Source organism: Diabrotica undecimpunctata, chromosome 1 (genome assembly GCF_040954645.1).
Source record: "Diabrotica undecimpunctata isolate CICGRU chromosome 1, icDiaUnde3, whole genome shotgun sequence".
Classification (NCBI taxonomy): domain Eukaryota; kingdom Metazoa; phylum Arthropoda; class Insecta; order Coleoptera; family Chrysomelidae; genus Diabrotica; species Diabrotica undecimpunctata.
In genome coordinates this window covers 183,635,928-183,656,559 of record NC_092803.1, presented here as the reverse complement: position 1 = coordinate 183,656,559, position 20,632 = coordinate 183,635,928, and the positions used below count along the sequence as shown (strand labels likewise).

The following is a 20,632-nucleotide window of genomic DNA, read 5'->3' as shown; positions in this document are numbered from 1 at the left end:
CGTTTTTGTTAATATTTGTTAGTATATTGAGTTAATACCTACTAATAAAAGACATATTTAGTTAATTTAAACAAATTATTTAATTATTAAAGCACAATTATTTATGGTATTAGGATTTTAAATTTAATAAATAAATAAAATCACAAACGTTTTTATTTATTTATATTAATGAGTTTAATGAAAAACATACAACATGTCAACATGGCGCTTAAAATCTAATAACATTCGCACACAGTGCGTATGAACTTAAAAATTAAAACAGTCTATTCAACATATTATTTATAATACAAAAAATGTTTCTGAACCTTACAGTTTAAATATTAATAGTAAATTTACTTATTCCAACATATGCAGTAGTAAAATGTTTCATTTTGCTTGTACAAGACTCACACACAACTTTTTTATATAAGGACAATTTCACATGTTTTATTTTTGTTGTAGTTCCCTGTTTAGCATTGCCTACGTTTATTATTTGATTGCTTTGTTGTGCCCCATGGATTTATATCTATCCCTTGATGTTGCCCTGCGCTTAGTCATATGATCTTGTCGCAATTCTTCTGCTAACTGAAGTAGAAAATTTTGCCTAGATAACACTGTCTAAAATGCTCCACATTTCAAAAATATTTAAAAAAGTGAATCTACAGAACTCAACACAAGAACATTTTTCGTTAGATTTTCTTTGGTAATCGGTTAAAGACTTTGTGTTTGAAATTTCTTTTGTACAATTCCCAAACAATGGAGCCATTTTATAAATTAGACCATATTATATGCTGATAAAATTAAAACCCATGTTTGTAATCGATCATGAGCTAAATTAGGTGACCATTGCGAATTTTTTCCATAAAAAAATTTATGAAACTTCTATATATACATTTGTTTTTGTTGTTTCTTTGTTTTGTTGAAATTGTGGTTAATTCATATCACACAAGTAAATAATATTAATAATTTTGTGACGTTTAGTAAAATCATTATTACTAAACCTTCAAGTTTAATTAAATATGGCAACAGAGCGTCTCGAAATTTGGTAATAACTCCGAACTAGTTTATAGCGGTACCACTTCTTCATGTGCAGTTTTTACCAAATTGAAGATTTGGTACTCCTATCAGATAATCGATCCGGTATCAGGTCAAGATTACCAGCGCTTGTTGTCGGCAGTCAATTGTAAACAGCGATGGGTGCTGTTTCATGCGGACAGGTACTATCAGCGCTTATTATAGTCGCGTCGATAGCAATTTTTCTTGGAATACGAGCTTTTCTGGCACCACCTCCGGTGCCTGAATTAGGGGAAAAATGGTGGAAAGCCGCTAAACCGACTCAAATTGATACTAGTGTTAGACCCTTTAAAATAGAAATTTCGGAAGCAGTAAGTACATAAATATACATTTTTAATCTAATATGAAACAATCTTTTTGGCATTGTTTGAATTCATTAGTAAGTTATTAGTTTAGTTGGCCTTATTTTCTTCTTAATATTGTTCTGACACTATGTTCTTGTTGCATTTCTATATGATCTACTGTTTCTATTGAAAATAAATCACAATTTTAACTGAAAATACGTTATATTTGAAATTTGGAATTCCATCGAGGACAAAATCGAAACGTCAAAAAATAAAAAATAATTTTAATTAAAATTGTGGTTTATTCCCAATAAAAAAAATTACATCCAATATTTATTGCATTCTGTTATACTACAAACACTAAGCAATATGTAGTGTCTAAACCACTTATGGAATGAAATTGTTTGTGTCCTTATTTTAGAAAATTGTGAAAAACGCTGAGACTCGTCAACTTTTAAATATAAATGTGCACTTTTAAAAGATAAATTTAAATTCAGGCAAGTCTGTCATAGTCCATAATCTTAATTGTTAATAAAACACCCTGTGTATTGACATATTTTTAAGAGCTGCTTAAAACCTGATTAACGAACTATATCATATATGGTCTATTATCAATAATAAAAAATGAAATTTTGAAATTATTATACTTATATATTATAAATAAGTAGATCACTTAAATTATCTTGAAAGTTGTAGTAGTCTCTTTGAGGTTTGTAGTGAAGACATTCTAGTAATATGTGCTGGACTGTTAAGGACTCATTACAATGTTCACAGCAAGGATGGTTTTCAGAAGACATCAAATATCTATGAATGAGATGAGTGTGACCTATTCTGAGCCTTCTGATAATAATATTTTTTTTTCTGCTCATTTGAGGTAATGGTGATGGAGGTAACAGTTGGTTGAATTGTGCGTAGTTTTGTATTTTGCACGTTCCAGTGTGTTTGCCAAGTGCTTAGTACGTTGTTCTTGATACTGGCCTTTAGGTCTTGGTGAAGTTGTATGTTTTCCATATTTTGTAAGGAGCAGGCCAGTTTTGCTGCATGATCAGCGTTCTCATTTCCATTGATACCAACATGGGATGGTATCCAGATGATAATTACTGAAACACCATTTTTTGACTGCTGTTGGCAGATACTGTGGATGGGGATGTATAAAGTATATATTTTTGATTGAGTCAATAGCAAAGAGAGAATCGGTGCATATTGCTAATGATTTCTCATTAGCAATGGGCGAGTCTAATGCCTTAAGTATTTCATACAGTTCGGCTGTGTGTATACTGCATCTGGGAGAAAGCCGATATGATGCCGACGGCCTGTTCTTCTTTGGAGGCGACTGTGTAGAGAATGTTGTCATAACGCTGTGTCTGTATAAGTTTTTCAAATGTTTGTACCAAGAGAGTTCTGGGCGTTTCTTCTCTTTGTATCGGTTCAAGTTGGTAAGGGGGAATTCTGGACGTAGTAAACGGAGTTGTGAGTTTTAGGTCTGTGTCTTTTAGAAAAATTTTTAAAATTTGTGAGAGAGAATGTGCTTGAAGGTGACTATTATCTGGGACAGGGTGGGGAGTATTAAATAGTTTAATTACTGGGTTTTTTGGATTGGCAGAAATTCTAGAGAAGTAAGACAGAAGTAAACGTTGCCGTCTTATAAAAAGTGGAGGTTCTGAAAATTCAATATAAAGACTTTCAGAAGGACTTGATTTAAAAGGCAATGCGTAAAGAAGTGTTGTGAATTGTATTCAGACTTTTAAGATGAGTATCGGAAGCAGATCTGTAGAGAATGCTTCCGTAATCCAACCTAGAGCGGATCGATCAATGTTCTGTAAATTCTTAAGAGGACTTTCTCTTCTGCCCCCCCCCCCCCCATTGATGATGAGCTAGAGAGTTTTTAAGATATTGATTCTATTTAGGCAGTTTGTTTTTGTATTCTGTATCTGATCTTTCCATATAAGTTTTTTATCGAATATTATTATTGTGTTTATCCACCACTTGAAGAGGAGAGCCATTTCGGTGAAGTAGAGGAGTGTGAGTGTGATGTCTTCTAGAGAAGTTTATGACTTTAGATTTTCCAGATGAAAATTTGACTCCAATTTTAGTGGACCAGTTATGAAGATTGTTAAGAGTGATTTGTAGTAAAGAGCATGTGCTCCTTGTAACTTTACCTTGGCAATAAAGAACAAGATCATCTGCGTATATTGAGTATTTTATTGGAGGCAGAACAAGAGAGTTTATATCGTTGATGCTAAGAAGGAATATTGTGGGGCTGACAACTGAGCCTTGGGGGACTCCATTTTGTGAGATATGTGATGTAGATGTTTTCCTGTTTGCAACTACTTTGAATGATCTCTCTTGTAGGAAATTTTTTATAAAGGTGATAATATTACCCGTTAAATTGAGTTGCTCAAGTTTTCTAATAATAGCAGCTCTGTTTATTGTGTCGAAGGCACTTAGTAGGTCTAATGCAACTGTGATGACTTCATTCGTATTTGATATAGCTTTGGTTATTTCTGTTTGGAGAAGCACCAGGTTATCCATCGTACTTCGATTGGGTCTGAATCCCGACTGTGCTACATCTATCAGATTGTTTTCTTCAAGAAACCAAAACAAACGTTTATTTATCATCTTTTCTAGTAGTTTGCACATTGTGCATGTTAATGAGATTGGCCTGTAGGCACTGGCAGCGTTAGAAGATGAGTAGTCATATTTCCTGATCGGTATGATAAGCGACTGTCGCCAAAGAGTCGGGAAGCTTTGGCTGAACCATATCTTATTGTAGAGCGGAAGTAGCTTCAGATGGGTTCCTGTCTGTAGATGTTTGAGAAAGATAGACGATGAGGTTGCCAAATTTAACTCTACTTCTGTGAAGGCGAGGTTTATTGGATTGGTTTGGATGGGGTTAGGTGGTGAGTGGTTAGTGGGGTACGAAATGGAGAGTTCAGACTTGGTTTTGTTTTGAAAGTATTTGGCTAGCGTTTTGGTTATTTGGTTATCATTTGTAATGACATTATCTCCATCTGTTATTGCGGATATTTTGCGATATGTGTTTAAACCTCTCATTTGTTTAATTTTTGTCCACACTTGGGCGAGAGGGGAATCTGAAGTTATGCTGTTAACGAATTTTTTCCAGGATTCTTTTTTGCTTTTCTTCAGAATTCGTTTGGATTTTGCACGCATTTTCTTAAAATGAATAAGATCTTCGATGCTACGAGTTTTGCGGTATCTAGTAAGAGCCTTCTTGTTTTCTTTTATTACGAGTTTACAGGAGTCGTTCCACCATGGGACGGTCTTTCTTGAGGAATTTATGGTGCATTTACCTATACATTGGTCGGCCGCAGTTCGAATGTAATTTGTAAATTGCTCTACGGCAGCGTCGATGTTTTCCTTGAAAATTATTTGGTTTGAAAGGTCTTCAAGAGTATCACTAAATAACCTCCAATTTGCATGGGCAATTTTCCATTTATTTTTGACTTCCGTATTTTCGGGTATATGATTTGAGATTAAAATGGGGTAGTGATTGCTATCATATAAGCTATCTAGTGTTTGCCACTGAAGCATAGGAGCGATTCCAGGGTCGCAAAAACTTAGGTCTATGCAAGAAGAGGTTCCAGACTGGATGTGGAAATATGTGGAGCTCCCTGTATTCAAGAGGTTGATGTTAGAGTTACTTATGATATCTTCGATATGTTTACCTCTCCCAAAGGTGCGCTGGGAACCCCATGTTGTGATGTAAGCGTTAAAGTCCCCAACTAAGATAAAAGTGTTTGGCAGTTGTTTTATGAGGTCGTTTAGTTCTGACAAAGAATATAGACGCTTAAGCGTATATATTCTTTGGTTCTGAGCTGAATAAGTTGTAGTTTGGAGAAATGTATATAGAACAAATAACTATCTTGTTGGGACACCATGTGGTTATCGCAATCGCTTTTAGGCTTGTGTGTAAGTCAAACTCTTGATGGAAGATATCGTTGGAAACAAAAATAGATGAGCCGCCACTTGCTCGTAGGTGTGTAGGTCTTAGGAAGTTGTAGCTAGTGTAGTTTTTTAGGTAAGAGTTGTGATCTTTGGTGAAATTGGTTTCTTAAAGACAGATAAACTTGAGCGAGCAGTCCGAGATGAGTTTTTGTAAATATTCTAGTCTAGGGTAAAAGCCATCGCAGTTCCATTGAATTAGTCTTATCATGGTGCTAGTATTAATATGAGCTGAAAGCTGAATTGAGAGGATTGGAATGGTTGTGAGCTGTCAGAATTGTAGTTATCTTCATTAGAATCGGCGGAAATATTTGGGCTGGGCGTACTTTCGGGTTCTTCTGGACCAGTGCCTAAGGCCTTTATCAGTTTTTTGGTTAGACGGGTTAGGGTGCGTTCATTACGGAGACCATGGCATGGTATCCTCGCCTAGAGCATAGCACTGACAGTGAACGCTCGCATTTAAAATAATGCATCTATTTTACTTGGCGATGATAATATAATACCATCCTATGGTCCGATCGAGGGTCGGCGCCTCGTTATGAACGCACACTTAGCCTGTTTTTAATAGACCTCTCCTGACAAGTTGGGTATAATGCTTGAATGTTAGATATTAGCCCTGAAACATTTTCTGTAAACTTAAGAGCTTCAGCGTAGGGATCACTACAGCCGAAAGTGTTTTCGACAAAGGCTATCAAGTTTTCTAGAGGAATAACAAGTGATTCTGAGGTTTGCTTAAAGGCTTCTTTGATAGAGTCTTTTGTTAAATCGGAAAGGTAACGTTCTGACGGTGAACTTGTTCTGGGTTTTTTTTTTGGTTTCTTAGTGTCTCTACTAGGGGGAGGCATGATGTTGTCCTCGGACGGATTTGCGACCGAGATGTTATAAGGAATATCAGTCTGCTCACTTGTACTCTCGATTTCAGAGTGGCCACGTTTATGTGTGGGCGTTTTAGTCATTATGGAATTGTTTGGTTCTGAAGCAGACATATGTGGTAATGTTGCGGGTTGTATAGAAGACTGTGGTGGTGAGGAATCTATTATCTGGGTTGATAATAACGGCTGAGGCTGGGATGATATATAATTTTGTGAAAGATTGGAACAATTTGAGGCAATATGCCCTGACTTCTTGCATATGTAGCATTCCATTTTGTCTGTGGACAAAAATATTCTGTTTTCATTACCTTCGAATGGGAAAACTAATGAAGTTTGCAGATTGAAATTATCATCAGAGGTAAAAACATATACTTGCCTTCTAAAGCTCATGATGTGCGAATATTCATCGCCGGGGATACCTGCTCTTAAAAATGAGACGGGGGAGGCCAGTTGGAGCCCAAGTTCTTTTATAGCATTTTCTGCAAGGTCGTGTAGTATACATGGAGATATATTGAATATTATTATTCTTTTTGTGGGGGAGACTAGCCTGCGAACATTCATTATAGAGTTTCCTACTGTCAAAATCGGATGAGATTTTAGAAGTTTGTCGAAGAGTTCTGAATTACTTAAATATATACAAATTCTGTTATTAGATATTCTGGATGCGAATAGGATTTGGTTGGGACCAATAGCGTCACCTACTGCCTTGACGTAATCGAACAATTTTAGATTTTCATCGGCATGCAATACTATGGCTTGATCCCTTTTTGGAAAAGTTGATCTAAGAGTTAATTTGGTTGTAGTTGCATATGAGGAAGTTGAAGTAGAATTATGCTGAATATTTTGTGACATCTTGAAAAGTTGTGAGCTGTGAGAATCTGATGTGAGAAGTGTATTTATTATCGCTACCCTTGTAGTCAAAGGTAGACGAAAAATTTAATTATTTGTTAAATTTAGTTAGGTTTTATGTATTTTCTTCCAAAAATACATATTAGGTAAGCCTACGCCACTGGTACCTGGCCCAGTTTTTGAAGAAATTATTAATTTGCTAATTAACTAATCGATCCAAAAAAAAACCTTGCAATTAGGCTTATCGATACATACGGTAAAGTCTGGTCTTACTAGTATTTAAAAGTAGTTGTTAGGTTTCACAAAAAGCACTAAAACTCGAAGCAAAACCCTGATACGATGTTACCTCGTTTAAGTACACACTCATAGTTCAGCATAGTTTGTCATCTTTAGTTTTGAAACACTCTGTATATTTTTATGTTTTTAAAACCTCCTTAACAATCTGATCTAATCAAACTATATTATGTAGAGTCTATTATGAATAATACAAGGTCAAATTTTGAAATGATATATAATTTTTGTGAAATTAAATACAAAACTAAATATGTTGAAAATTAATTTAGAAAGTTGATGCCTGTATTTCTTCTTCTTCAAGTTCCGGTCCTATCTGAGGTAGGAAATCATTTTAGCAATTATAATTTTGTTGCTTTCCTTCCTTTGTTGCATCCTTTTCTTCCTGCATCATAGGAGAACTTAATTCATCATCTGAAGAGTATGCCAACTCTAAACTTGCAAGATCCTTTTCTGAGTCACTTTCACCTGGCTTGCTCTTTTGTCTGGGAGGATCCTTTTTACAGCCTTTTGTGCCTTAGTACAACCGTAGCTTTTTGTCCGTCATACTTTTCAAAATCATCAATCTATCTATCAGTAACCGACGATAATAGAAAATCAGTTTCACTAAAAATATATTTATTAAAAGGGTAGATACCTGTAGATTTAAAGCCGTTCATAATATTTTTAGGTGTCATATGTCATTGAGTTTGTGTGGGCAATACCAGCACATTCTGCTATTTGGTACAGTGTCATAGAAATGCCGAAGTGGTTAAGAAGCCCTAATTTATCTAAAGGTTTTTCCATATTGTAAGACGTAAGATGCGTATTATTGATTATGGATTATAGTATTCTTAAAGTAACAATTCAATTAAATTCAACGTTTTACTCCTTTCAATGATCTATTTTAAGTTTTAATCTTGTATTAGGTATATAAGTAACAAATAGGATCTTATAGGCATTTAGAGATTATTTTCATATACAAAAATTTTTAATGTCATTTTTCAAAATCAAAGATTTCTTTAACATGTTAGCAATTTTAGCTCTTTGTTAGACATGAAGTATTTTGTTCTTTACTAAAGGATGCTGTAATAAAGGCGGCTGTCATCTTTTGGTTTCAATAACTCTCTATTATCCTGATAAATTGTTGTAACTTCCGCTTAAAGAAAAACTAAAATAAAGCATTCAAAATTATTCAACTATAGAAAATAAATTGTTAATGTTATTATATCTTCTGTTGGTGATAGGTTATAATCATAAACGATGCGCTTTTATTGATAATATTGTTTATATTGATATTAATGTCTTTTTTATCTTTTATTTAAAATTAAATAAAAAATATCGTTTTGTACTTTCATTATAATATTTGTTGACGAGATATTTTAAAGATTTTTCTCTTTTTATAGAAAGTTATATCAATAATAATTGGAAATGCTCTTTGATTTGGCCTTGATGACGATAATTCAATACAGGGTGATCAACTCTTGTGACAAAGTCCGTTATGTCTGTTATTATAGGATATACCAAAAAAATTTATTTACAAAAATACAAGTCAACTATAAGCTTTACATTTTAAAATTAGTTAAAAGTACACAGGGTCTTCCATATCACTGTACCGCGATTTTTTGAAGCGAATCTTCTATACTGGCCTTGTATTACTTTCTCTATAGTAAAATGCTGAAGCAAGCGTCACGGAACTAGCGCCACAAGATGGCGTCGTCACGTGTAGCGTCACAAAATAACGGTCCTTCACATCGTTTCACTACTCTCGATCAATTCGTTTCTACTCATCATATATTTATTCTAAGCAGGTTTAAAATTAAAGACAGCATGAAAAATAACTAACAAAATACAGGCATTAAATTAAAAGTAAAAAGTTAAAAGAATATCAGTCAGTAAAAGATTCGATTCGTAATGATTGTTGAAATTTAAAAGTCATAAATAGCATACAATTATTAATAATATGAAATCATCTGTTTAAATTTCTATTACATTTCTCTTTTTAAAATAATTTCATGTAAATACAATTATTATTTTTAAACATTTTATTTAGTTTAAACAATACTTAAATTTACTATCAAATAATTTTTTTCATTTCATCTGAATTTGACAGATCTGACAGAAGTAAACAATGTATGCTTTGTTAATACGTTACCAGGTTAGGGGCGTTAGCGGCAAACATGATGAATTTATTAACTTATTTTTCCGTCGACCGTCCATTTATGATTAATTTTAACACCCTCAAAATCATTGATTAATGACCCCTATTAATGAATGATTTTCTATTAATGAACGATTTCATTATAGGCAATACAACATACATTGCTTGTATAAATTAATTTAACCACATTTAACGCTCTGTGATTGGCAGTTACCTGTGGTGTAGGCAACCAAACATATAGGTACCTATTTATATTACCACTAAAAAATTATTTAAAATCACATAGCCGCTGTAAGAACTGTCTGTCATTGTATGTCATTATTTATCGTTAAGTAAATAAAAATTTAAACTAAGATATTTTTATTTCTGAAAAGTACGGTCGACGGAAAAGTTTTGTAACGAACTCGTGAATTAAAATGGCGATTAACAATCTCGAACATTAACGCACTCGCTTCGCTCGCGCGTTAATATATCTCAATTGTTAATCGCCCTTATTAATACACTTGTTGGATTAATAACTATTAATATAATTTAACTTGTTTAACATTTAAATAATAAGTAAATAATAAAATTACTGTTTTAACTTTTTAAAATACAGAAAACATAGTACGAAGCTTCAATCTAGTCTAATGTACCACCTGCTGTACATCTTTTTTTTTAATGAAACACTAGGTCAAGGGTCGTAAGACAATACCCAAGAGATTAAATGTCGCAACGGAAAGGCAAAAAGTACATTCTTGACTATGAGCTCTGTGTTCAAGAGCGATGACCTCACCCTAGAAACAAAAATAAGGCTCCTTTAATGTTACGTGTACTCAATGCTTCTGTACGGAATAGAAAGGTGGACGTTGAAGGCGGAAACTTTATCAAAACTTTGGGCTTTTAAGCTATGGTTATACGGAGGGATCTTGAAGATACCGTGGACTGACAAAGTCACCAATGAAGAAGTACTACGGAGAATGAACACAAACGCGGATTTGGTCAACATCGTGAAGGGCCGTAAGCTGCAGTACTTGCGACATATAACGAGAAAGGGGCATTTAATAATGTTACCACCAGCTCTTTGATAGGAGCTATGAGTAGACGAGGCGCACCTGCGGTAATATGCGGTAATATCTCCAATAAGAATTGGAAACTTACCCCCAAAATGACTCTATGATTATACACCAGGTTTATTAGACCAATGATAACCTATGGCTCGGTGACGTGGTGGACACAGACGCAGCAAGTCTGCTATATAGGAAGCAATAAGGCTGCTAGGTAATACAGAAAGGCTAGCACGCTTGTGTATTACGGGGGCCATAAAAACAACTCCTACTGCATCGTTGGAAGTCCTGTTGAATCTACTACCACTTCATCTCTTTATACAGGGCGAAGCCAGATCAGTGATGCACACATTAATCCATAGTCAGCGACATATAAGCCAGATGCATGGTACTGACAACAGAAAGCAAATCGAGGGGCTAAAAGCCGATATTGTGATGCAGAAACCTATCGATGCAACAGTTACGAGAATAGCTTTAACAATAAGTTCACAATTAAGATATCAGGCAGAGAAGACTGGAATAAAGGTGTACCTATACAAGCTGCTGCTACCTGGTACACGAATGGCTTAAAAACATCGGAGGGTGTGGGAGCCACCATAGTAGGGACAAATCAAAGGATGCATTTCTTGGTAAGTCTATCTAAGGATGTGACAGTTTTCGGAAATAACTGCAATTCATCACTGCGTGGAAGAAATAGAAAGGCAGGAAAGAACGTTCGGTTCAGTTGCCATCTTCACAGATAGTCAGGCAGCGCTTAAGGCACTAGGGTCATAAGGGCAATGAAAAAGCAGATGAAATGGCCAAACAAGGCTCATCAATGCCATTCATTGGACCGGAACCTTTCAACGGCGATGCAAAATCAGTAACAAGAACGGCTACAAGGAAGTGGGTAGCTCATAAATCTCTGGAATGGTGGAGGAATTCACCAGAACAAATACAGGTGAAACAGTTCATTACAGAACATTTGCCAAAATTTACGGCAGACCTAATAAGCAAAGACAGGAAAACAGTCAAAGCCATAGTAGATCTTCTAACAGGGCACTGTAAGCTGAATAGGCACTTGAAGCTGATTGGATTATCAGATGATGACCTGTGCAGATTCTGTCACCTCGAAGAAGAAACAACAGAGCACATTTTATATCAGTGTGTCAGTCTGGCAAATGTGCCGTTCTTTGCATAAGGAGAAGAAAATACACCGGCAAATATCTACATGGAAGGTACAGTCTCGAAGCTACTAGACTTTATAAAAACGGTCAGGCTAGAGAATGTCATCTAGGACTAGAGGACCACAATAGATCTGAAAAGGTCGCAGCGGAATAGGCCGAAAGTCCACCTCTCTTAATCTAATCTAATCCATAATGAGAAATCAAGGCTGATATGAGCTACTCTAATGCATTTTGAATGGTGAAATTGAAGGAAAAGGGCTCCAGGAAGAAGAAGAATATCCTGGCTTGCTAACCTTCGAGCATAGTATAAAAAGACCTCAACATAGCTATTTCGTAAAGCAACTAACAAAGTCAAAATAGCCAGAAAGAACGAACAGTCACCCTAAGAAGAATATTTCATATGTCTATAATACTTTTGAAGATATTTTAAATCGTAGTGGGAAAAGTCGTAGCAAGAAGTTGTCTTAAAGAGGCTGAATTTGGTATTAAGTATTAAGTTCTATATAAGTATAAGTATAAGTATTTTTGTTTATTAAAAATCTAAAGTTATTTTCAGCGGAGTGGATTGACTAATCGCTAATTATACTCAACATGTTGTTGTTGTTGAAGTATTTGGGTATTGATATATATCAAAATTATGTAATAGTCTTATTATTATTGTAGTCCAAGGAGAATTCATTAAAATATTCAAATGATGATTAAATTATTGTTTATTAGTTGATGAAGACATGTAAATTGCAAATAAGCTTATTATATTTTTAGGAAAATATATCTCTAATTGTATATTTGCAATTCTAATTTTTTTAACTTTATACTTAGTGCCGTCGCCAGAGTTTTGACCCCTAAAAATCATACGAACAAGCTGAATTTTGCAGAGAATATCAATTTTGGCACCCCAAAAAAGATGTAAAAATGTTTACCACTTTTAGCCCAGGGCTTCCCCCTAAAACCTCAGTCGGAGAGGGGTAAAAACTCAAAAAAATCGATTTACCAAGAACCTGTACGCCGCAGAAAAAAATGTTTTAAATAAAAAAATCGGTTGCCTGTAAAGTCGGTTTTACGGGCGAAGATTTTACGTGACAACGTCTTTTTCTCGGTAGAATATTTATTGATATGAATATTATTAAATTGCACAATAGGAACAAGGAATTGCCGCTATAAACTCAGTTTCTCAACTTTTGTGTCAATCTAACAATTAATCAATCAATCATAGTTTACGATAATGGAATATTAGTGTACAATTATTTACCTTTATTGTTGTAGTTGTTGTAAATGACGAATCTACTCACGAATTGAAGACAAATCTCACGATCTCACGATTAAGGTCTTACATCTTACGATTTTTAAATTTTTTTTAAATTTCAATTGTTTCTAATAAAATGCATGGGAGGAAATCAGCTTTTTTTAGATTGTCACCTTGAAATATTCATAAATTGACTGTATTTTTGTATCAAAGTGGGCTACTCCAATTAACTCAATTAATATACACAAAATAATATAAACAAAGCTTATCTTTATGCTTTGAACAACTGGATTGGTGGTTTATAAACAACTGAATTGTAATGTATATTTTACCGCCTTTAATAAATATGAAGTATAGACTAAATTTTGTGTAAAGAACAAACATTCAACAGACCTAATAGTAAAAACATATTGATTTAAGTGTGAATTTGAGATAATGTGCTAACAAAACGTTAAATCCTAAGAAAACAAAATTATGTTTTTATGTATATTCATTATACTTAATACTCTTGGGTAAAATACCTCATATGATATATGTCTTTAGACACAGTTAATAATTTTCATTGAAGTTTAAACTATAAAGAATGTTTACAATCATTGCTCAATATTAAATGGATAAATCCATAGCAATATTATAAAAGAATATAGGTCCCTAGGTAATTTCCTAAAATTATATCTGATACTGGTGGTTCCCCCTAAAATAGGACACTGTAAGCACTCCACATTTTCACTACAGACACAGCTGACGATACTTTCAACGATTTTCAACTTTAGCGATTCAATGCGCCTAATTCTCTAGTGCCGCGCGCAGCGGACCGATCATGTTTGAGTGGGAGAGAGACGCAAGGCATTCGCCGGTCCGGCGGGCCTCTCTCTCGTTCGGTGACTCACTGTAACAGACGTGAGCAGGCGTTACACTTTTTCTTAAATGACTCCGAGCTACAACCTAATTTAAGACGTTGTCACGTCAAAAATGTAGCTGAGATAATTATGAACAGAATTGGTAATTAGTACTTTTTCTGTAGAATTCACCGTTCTGTCAGAAACAACTCTTTAAACGACCGGCGATTTTCAATGTCAGTTGCGCACGCGAAATCAATGTTAAAGAAAATGTGTATCCAGTCGGCGGTAAAAATTTGATATCTTTTAATCAGAGTACGCTATCAACAAAATTCAAATTCGTTTTAAAGGTGAAGAGTGCAGCTTTTTTGCGCGATTTTTGTCATTTTTAACAATTCTCATGAGATAAATAAAATTTATTACTCTAATTGACCGATCATAGTGAAATTTCAATTTTTAGAGACTTCTCCAAAGCCTATAACATGCAATTTGAATTTTGAGTTATGCCAACAAATATGAGGCATTCGAAATATGAAAAAACGCAGAATTTATTAAACTTTTGTATTACAAACGATCTCACGGGAAATACCTCCAAGAAGATGGTTTTGAGTGTAATTTGTAGCAGCAGCCTTGTAGTTTTGAAAAACGTGCTAGTGTAATTGAAAAAAGCAGTTCTAAAGGATTTAGATCGTTTGTAATGCAAAAGTAATTCAGCGTTTTTTAGGCATATTTCAAATGCCTTAAATTTGTTGCCAAAACTCAAAACTAAAATTTAATGTCATAGGTTTTAAAGATTAGACTCTATTTATCAAAACTTCACAGTGGCCGCTTAATAAAAGGGATAAATTGTATTCATCTTTTGAGAATCATAAAAATTGGCAGAAATCGCGCCACGTTTATTAATTTAACGCCTTTATAAAAACTCTTGAACATTGATTTCGTGTGCGTAACTGACATTAAAAATTGCAAATCGCTTCAATCGTTGTTTCTGAGAGATCGGTTAATTCTACACAAAAAATGTTAATAAACATTTTTGTTCAAAATTATCTCTGCTACATTTTTTATTTAAAACATTTTTTTCTATGGTGTACAAATTCCTGGCAAATAGATTTTTTTCGTTTTCCCCTCTCTACGAGGGGGTTTTAGGAGAAGGCCCGAGGGTAAAAGTGGTAAACGTTTTTGCCTACCGAAGACGTATCCTTAATGAAGACAATTGTTCTCAAGCTCCGTTATGTTTCAAGAAATTATTCGTATCCATTTGTAAAGCTTGTGTGTGACTTATCGTCCAATTAACCCTACCTAAACAATATTCCAAATGGACTTCATATGCTACCAGTTGGTTTTACGAGGCTTACGATATTCTCGATGATTTAAGAATTCTAACTAAACTTTATGAACCAGGAGTTTTTTAATCTCAATGGAAAGGGTCAACTTAACGTTGCACTAAAGATTTCCGGACCTGTTATAGTGTCAGCTATTCTAGGTTTGTTCTTGATCTAAAAAAATATTGTCCTTAATTTTTTGATCCCTTAAAATATTTCTTCTCGCAGCCTTTTTCTTCAAACGTGCCTTCTTTTTTTTGCGATGGTTTAAAGTTCTTTTTGACTGAAATCGAGAATATCGACAAATTTTTTCTTTGATGTCCCTTTTTAAAAACCATATATTAAAAAAGGATTCTGTATTGACATATTACTTATGTTTTCTTCTTATTGATCAACTCATTTTAGCAGTGAACCCATTTGAGCATTAAAATAATTGACCAGTCCTCTGTTTACAAAGATATGCTGGGTTTGAAATTTTTGAAAAGTCTTTAATATTGAATTTGAAATTCATATTTCATCTAAAGCTCTGAAGTCTGATGTCAGAAAGACGATATGAGACAGCATCTTATGTCTCAGGGAAGCTCATTCGTTATAACGGAAAAGCCAAAATTCTCCATGGTCTATAGCCTTAATATATTATCATAAATACTAGATAATTAAGTGTAAGCCTATTCTTATTACTCTGCAAATATTTATTATTTTAAATAGTGCATATGTCTTAACTTTCAGGACCTACAAGACCTTAAAGACAGATTAAACCGATCAGTCCCATTTCAGTCACCTCTTGAAGATGTCAAACAACACTATGGCATAAATACCAACACTCTCAAACCTATATTAGACTTCTGGAAAACAAAATATGATTGGAGAAAACGCGAAGAATTCTTTAATCAGTACCCACAGTTTAAAACCAACATCCAAGGATTGGATATTCATTTCATTCATGTACGGCCCGCTGAAACTAAAGGAGTGAAAGTGTTACCAATGTTAATGTTGCATGGATGGCCAGGATCAGTTAGGGAATTTTACGAAATAATTCCGCTGCTTACTAAACCAGAAAAAGGAAGGGATTTTATTTTTGAATTAATCATCCCAAGTGTGCCAGGCTATGGTTTTTCAGAGGGAGCAGAAGTAGTTGGGCTTAATCCTGCTGAAATTGCCATTATAATGAAAAATCTTATGGAAAGAATAGGTTTCAAACAGTACTATCTTCAAGGTGGTGATTGGGGAGCTGCAATAGTAGCAGATCTCGCTATATTATTTCCAGAAAAAGTTATTGGTGTACACTCGAATCTTTGTTTTGTCAACACTCCAATATCCAATTTTAAATACTTACTTAGTGGTTTTATACCATCTTTATTCGTTGATGAAGATAAAGAGCACTTGGTCTCTCCAATTTGGGACAAAATAGAGTTCTTGATGTTGGAATTTGGTTACACTCATATTCAAGCTACAAAACCTGATACCATTGGTAAGATTTTGGTTTTTATCGTTAATATAGTTTATTTATTAGTATTCCTCAAACTTCTTTATCCATTACTGAATGTTTTATTGTTATTAATTAGTAGCAAAAATATTCTATGTCCTTTGTTCTACTTCATAGTTAATATCTTTTTGAGGATTCCTTAATTTAGAATCTAACAAGTACTTTTGGGTTTCTGTTTAAAATTTTTAATTTGAGCCATGGTTATTGTTATGGTTATCGTAGATCGGGGTAGGGCCCATATGTGAGTCCTTCAGACACTTAGATCTCCTAGCACGCGTCAATCGTATCCTCCCTATCGTACGTATTAGGCCCAGAAGGAAATAGTTTTTGGCGTTTCTAAGATCCAGGCTGCTCCGGGCTACCATATCTAATATAATAAATAGTGGCGTCAAATCTAAGCTCTTCCTGCTGTTCTGAACGTCTAATCTTTTAGTAACCTTACGTCTCTTTAAGCGTAACTCCCTAATTTGGCTAGGTTGCATAAAGGCCGAACTCAGGATCTGCCACCTTTGATAAGCCAGTGCCGGGCACTTTCACAGGACATATTAGGAGATTTCCTCCTCGTCAATACACATATGGTACCGTGGGCCATCTTCCAATCCAAGCAGATCAAGGTGCCGATCTAAAAGGAGAAGTTGTACTCTAAGACTTTTGGACGGCCAAACTATGTGTGTCTTACCTCCACAACTGGCGCAGTTTTGGAGTTCTGGAACCTCTGCAGAAAGAGCACAGTTTCGTATTCCACAGGCAGGGTGAATAAGCCCTGTCTTATCAGGGCGTCAGCACGTTCGTTCCCTTTCACGCCTATCCCGGTACCCATACTAAGTGAACCCTATTGGTCAGCTCAACATCAGCAAGTGCTCTCTTGCACTTAAAAACCAGCTTAGAGCTAACTTTCAAAGCCACTAACTAGTGCTGCTTGACTGTCAAAGCAGATAGAGATGATCCTACCTGAGCATCAATTATCTACTGAGCTTAAACCAGGATCGCAAAAATCTCGGCCTGAAATACTAATGCATTAGAGCCGAGAGCCCGGTCAGATTTAAATCCGATTCTGCTACCATATATTCCAGCACCTGCTCGCTCGTCCATTCTGGACCCATCCGTTAACCAGGTGAGCCTGCTTCGACGGATCAATGCAAACTCTTGTTCCATCTACTCATCTCGGTCAGGAAATTGAACCAAGAAGGAGGATATGAAATCAAATTGGGAATTGCATTGGGAAGCCACAATGGCTCCTTAGCCCCTTCATTTCTAACCCGTATCCAGAGCAACTGATACGATACCGCTGTGGGAGTGGTCCACATGGCTTCGGAGATGCCAACGCATGCCAAGCGCCGAAGGTGAGACAAGTAGGCCTTAGCAGAAGCCAGTTGGCCCTGGGCTACCACGCAATGGCCACATACGTCAGTATATGCTTAATTATATTTGAACCATACCATGACTGGTAATAATCCTGTGCTAAAAGTATTTTTTCTTCTTATCAACTCCATTTTTCCGTCAGTTTCCCTACCTTCCTTTCCATTTTATATTCGTTGCACATTCTGGTTCTCTCACTTTACGTTATTCTTAAAATATAAAATACACGTCGAAAATACATACAAAATATTCTTTCTTGAAATTAATTTGTAAAATTGTAGGTGTTGCTCTTCGTGACAGCCCAGTAGGTCTAGCTGCATACATTTTAGAAAAATTCACCACATGGACAAATGCTGCCTATAAAGATTTGGACAGTGGTGGTCTGACCAAAAAGTTTACTATGGAACAACTAATAGACAATGTTATGATATACTGGGTTACTCGATCATCAACCACCGCTATGAGACTGTACGCAGAAAGTGTGAATAGGAAACATTTTACTACAAATATGGAAGGGTGAGATTTTTTGTTCATTTAAAATGTGTAGAGCATGGACGTATAAACACAGATGGTGTTTATACGTCCATGGTGTAGAGAGTTTTATTATTTATAATTTTCTTTTTTCTCCTTCTTATTTATATTTTTAACAAATTCAAAGAAACCATAAAAGACCATTAATAATAAAAAAAAGAAGGAGAAAAATCTAATTTAAAGTAACAAAAAGTTGAAATGTTTAAAATAAAGTTTTATGTGGCTACCACCATACCAATTAACAGTGTTTTTCTCTATCGTAGTCTTTTTATGTTTTTTTTTTGTTCATTTCCATGTTTCCACTGTTATGCTTATAGTCTGAGTCCAATACAATGATGAGATTATTGTAAGATCTATATTATTTAGGCTAAAAAATTTAAAATTAGAAATTATCTTCTAGAGTTTTTAATGAGATCACTTTAATAGTACATATTATCAATGATCGGGTGATTTAGACATTTAAAAAATATGCTATTAAACTTCTTTCACATAATTTTCGACGATATTATTATCTTCTTTAATCAAATATAACTCAAGCCTCTTTTTGTTTGTAGAATTCCAGTACAACCTCCAAGTGGCTGTTCGAGGTTTGAAAAAGAAATCATTTGGTTTCCAGAATCTGTTCTAACTGAAAGGTTCATAAATATGGTTCATATAAGCACCCACCGTGATGGCGGACATTTCGCTGCGTTTGAAGTTCCTCACATTTTAGCCAAAGATATTTTCGAGTTTACAGAAATTGTTGAACGTAGTATTAAAGAGTAATCTCAGTATTAGAACAGGTGAATTTGATAATTGTTATAAGATGTTTCATTAAAGGTTATATAAATTTTTGTTTTATTTGATAAATTCATTATTTGTTGCTATATATCGTCGCTACGGAAGCGCACTGTCCTATCAACGTTTTTCTATTCAACTTGATATCTGTTTCCATGTAGTTTTTATTGAAAATTATTTCACAACCCGAAACGTCAAATAAATGATTAATTTACGAAGAAATGATATAAGAAAACTGTTTCTTTAGCCTGCAAATTACACCGAACTCTATCACTTGCAAAATTTTCAAACAACAAATAATGAAATTTTGAATATATTGCCTGTGTGAGTAAATTTCAAATAGGTAAATGACCGGTTTCGCATACTATAATTTACTATGCATCTTCAGGTCAATGGTACACGGTAAACTAAACGCTGACAATATAATAACCCGTATTAGGGTTAATTATAGTTTTAATTAGAATATTAACCTGAATTAGGGTTAATTATAATTTAATTATAAGTAATAACGGTTATTATATTTTTAGCATTTAGTTTACCATGTACCGTTCACCTGAAGATGCATAGCAAATTATAGCATTTTTTTTTATTAATCTATTTTATATTTTATTTTATTTTAATAATCTCACGAGAATCTTAAAAAATTGCAAAAATCGCGTCACGTTTATTTAATTAACACCTTTATAAAAACTGAGTTTATTCGCCCCAAAATACAAAAACTGCAAAGCTGCACTCTTTACCTTTAAAACGCAATTTGTTTTTGGTCGATAGGACACTTGGATCGAAAGGTATTAAATTTTTAGCGTCGAGATGATACAAATTTTATTGAACACTGATTTCGCGCACGTAACTGACATTCAAAATCAACGGTCGCTTTAAGCGTTATTTCTAAGAGAACGATTCATTCTACACAAAAAATGCTTTTTTCCCACTACGAGGGCTGTTTTAGAAGGAAGCCGGGGGGTAAAAGTGATAAAAATTTTTGCAACTTTTTTGGAGTGTCAAAATGAATATTCTTGGCAAAATTCAGCATATTCGTATGATTTTTAGGGGTCAACTCTCTGACGACTGGACTATATGTAGAGGACTACGTGGGAAGAAATGGAGACTTAGTCCAGAAATGAACCTTTGTTACACATAACGGTTATAAGGCCGTTGATGACTTACTGTTCATCTACATGGTTGATCAAAACTCAACAGTTTGGAGCAATTCGGCTGCTTAGTGGCACATAAAGAGTGTCACAGGAGCCATGAGAACAGCCCACAGGCTAATAAGGAATCAATCTATTTACTATAAACGCAATGCAAAGAGCTTAAACAAGGCTATATTCTCTATTGCTGTAGACCGAATGGCAATATGTTCTTCATTTAAAAAAAAATTGTTTTCTTTGTTGAACATAATATTGAATAG

General features: G+C 34.6%; 1 protein-coding gene across 1 annotated transcript; it reads left to right on the top strand.

Annotated features, from left to right (window-relative positions):
• Window positions 1–1,090: 1,090 nt before the first annotated feature.
• On the top strand, window positions 1,091–19,284 carry LOC140441551 (juvenile hormone epoxide hydrolase 1-like). The gene is made up of 4 exons (XM_072532345.1): window positions 1,091–1,364; window positions 15,798–16,539; window positions 18,195–18,429; window positions 18,999–19,284. The coding sequence occupies exons 1-4, from the start codon at window positions 1,173–1,175 to the stop codon at window positions 19,207–19,209; spliced, it is 1,380 nt and encodes a 459-aa protein (XP_072388446.1). The 5' UTR covers window positions 1,091–1,172; the 3' UTR covers window positions 19,210–19,284.
• Window positions 19,285–20,632: the final 1,348 nt, after the last annotated feature.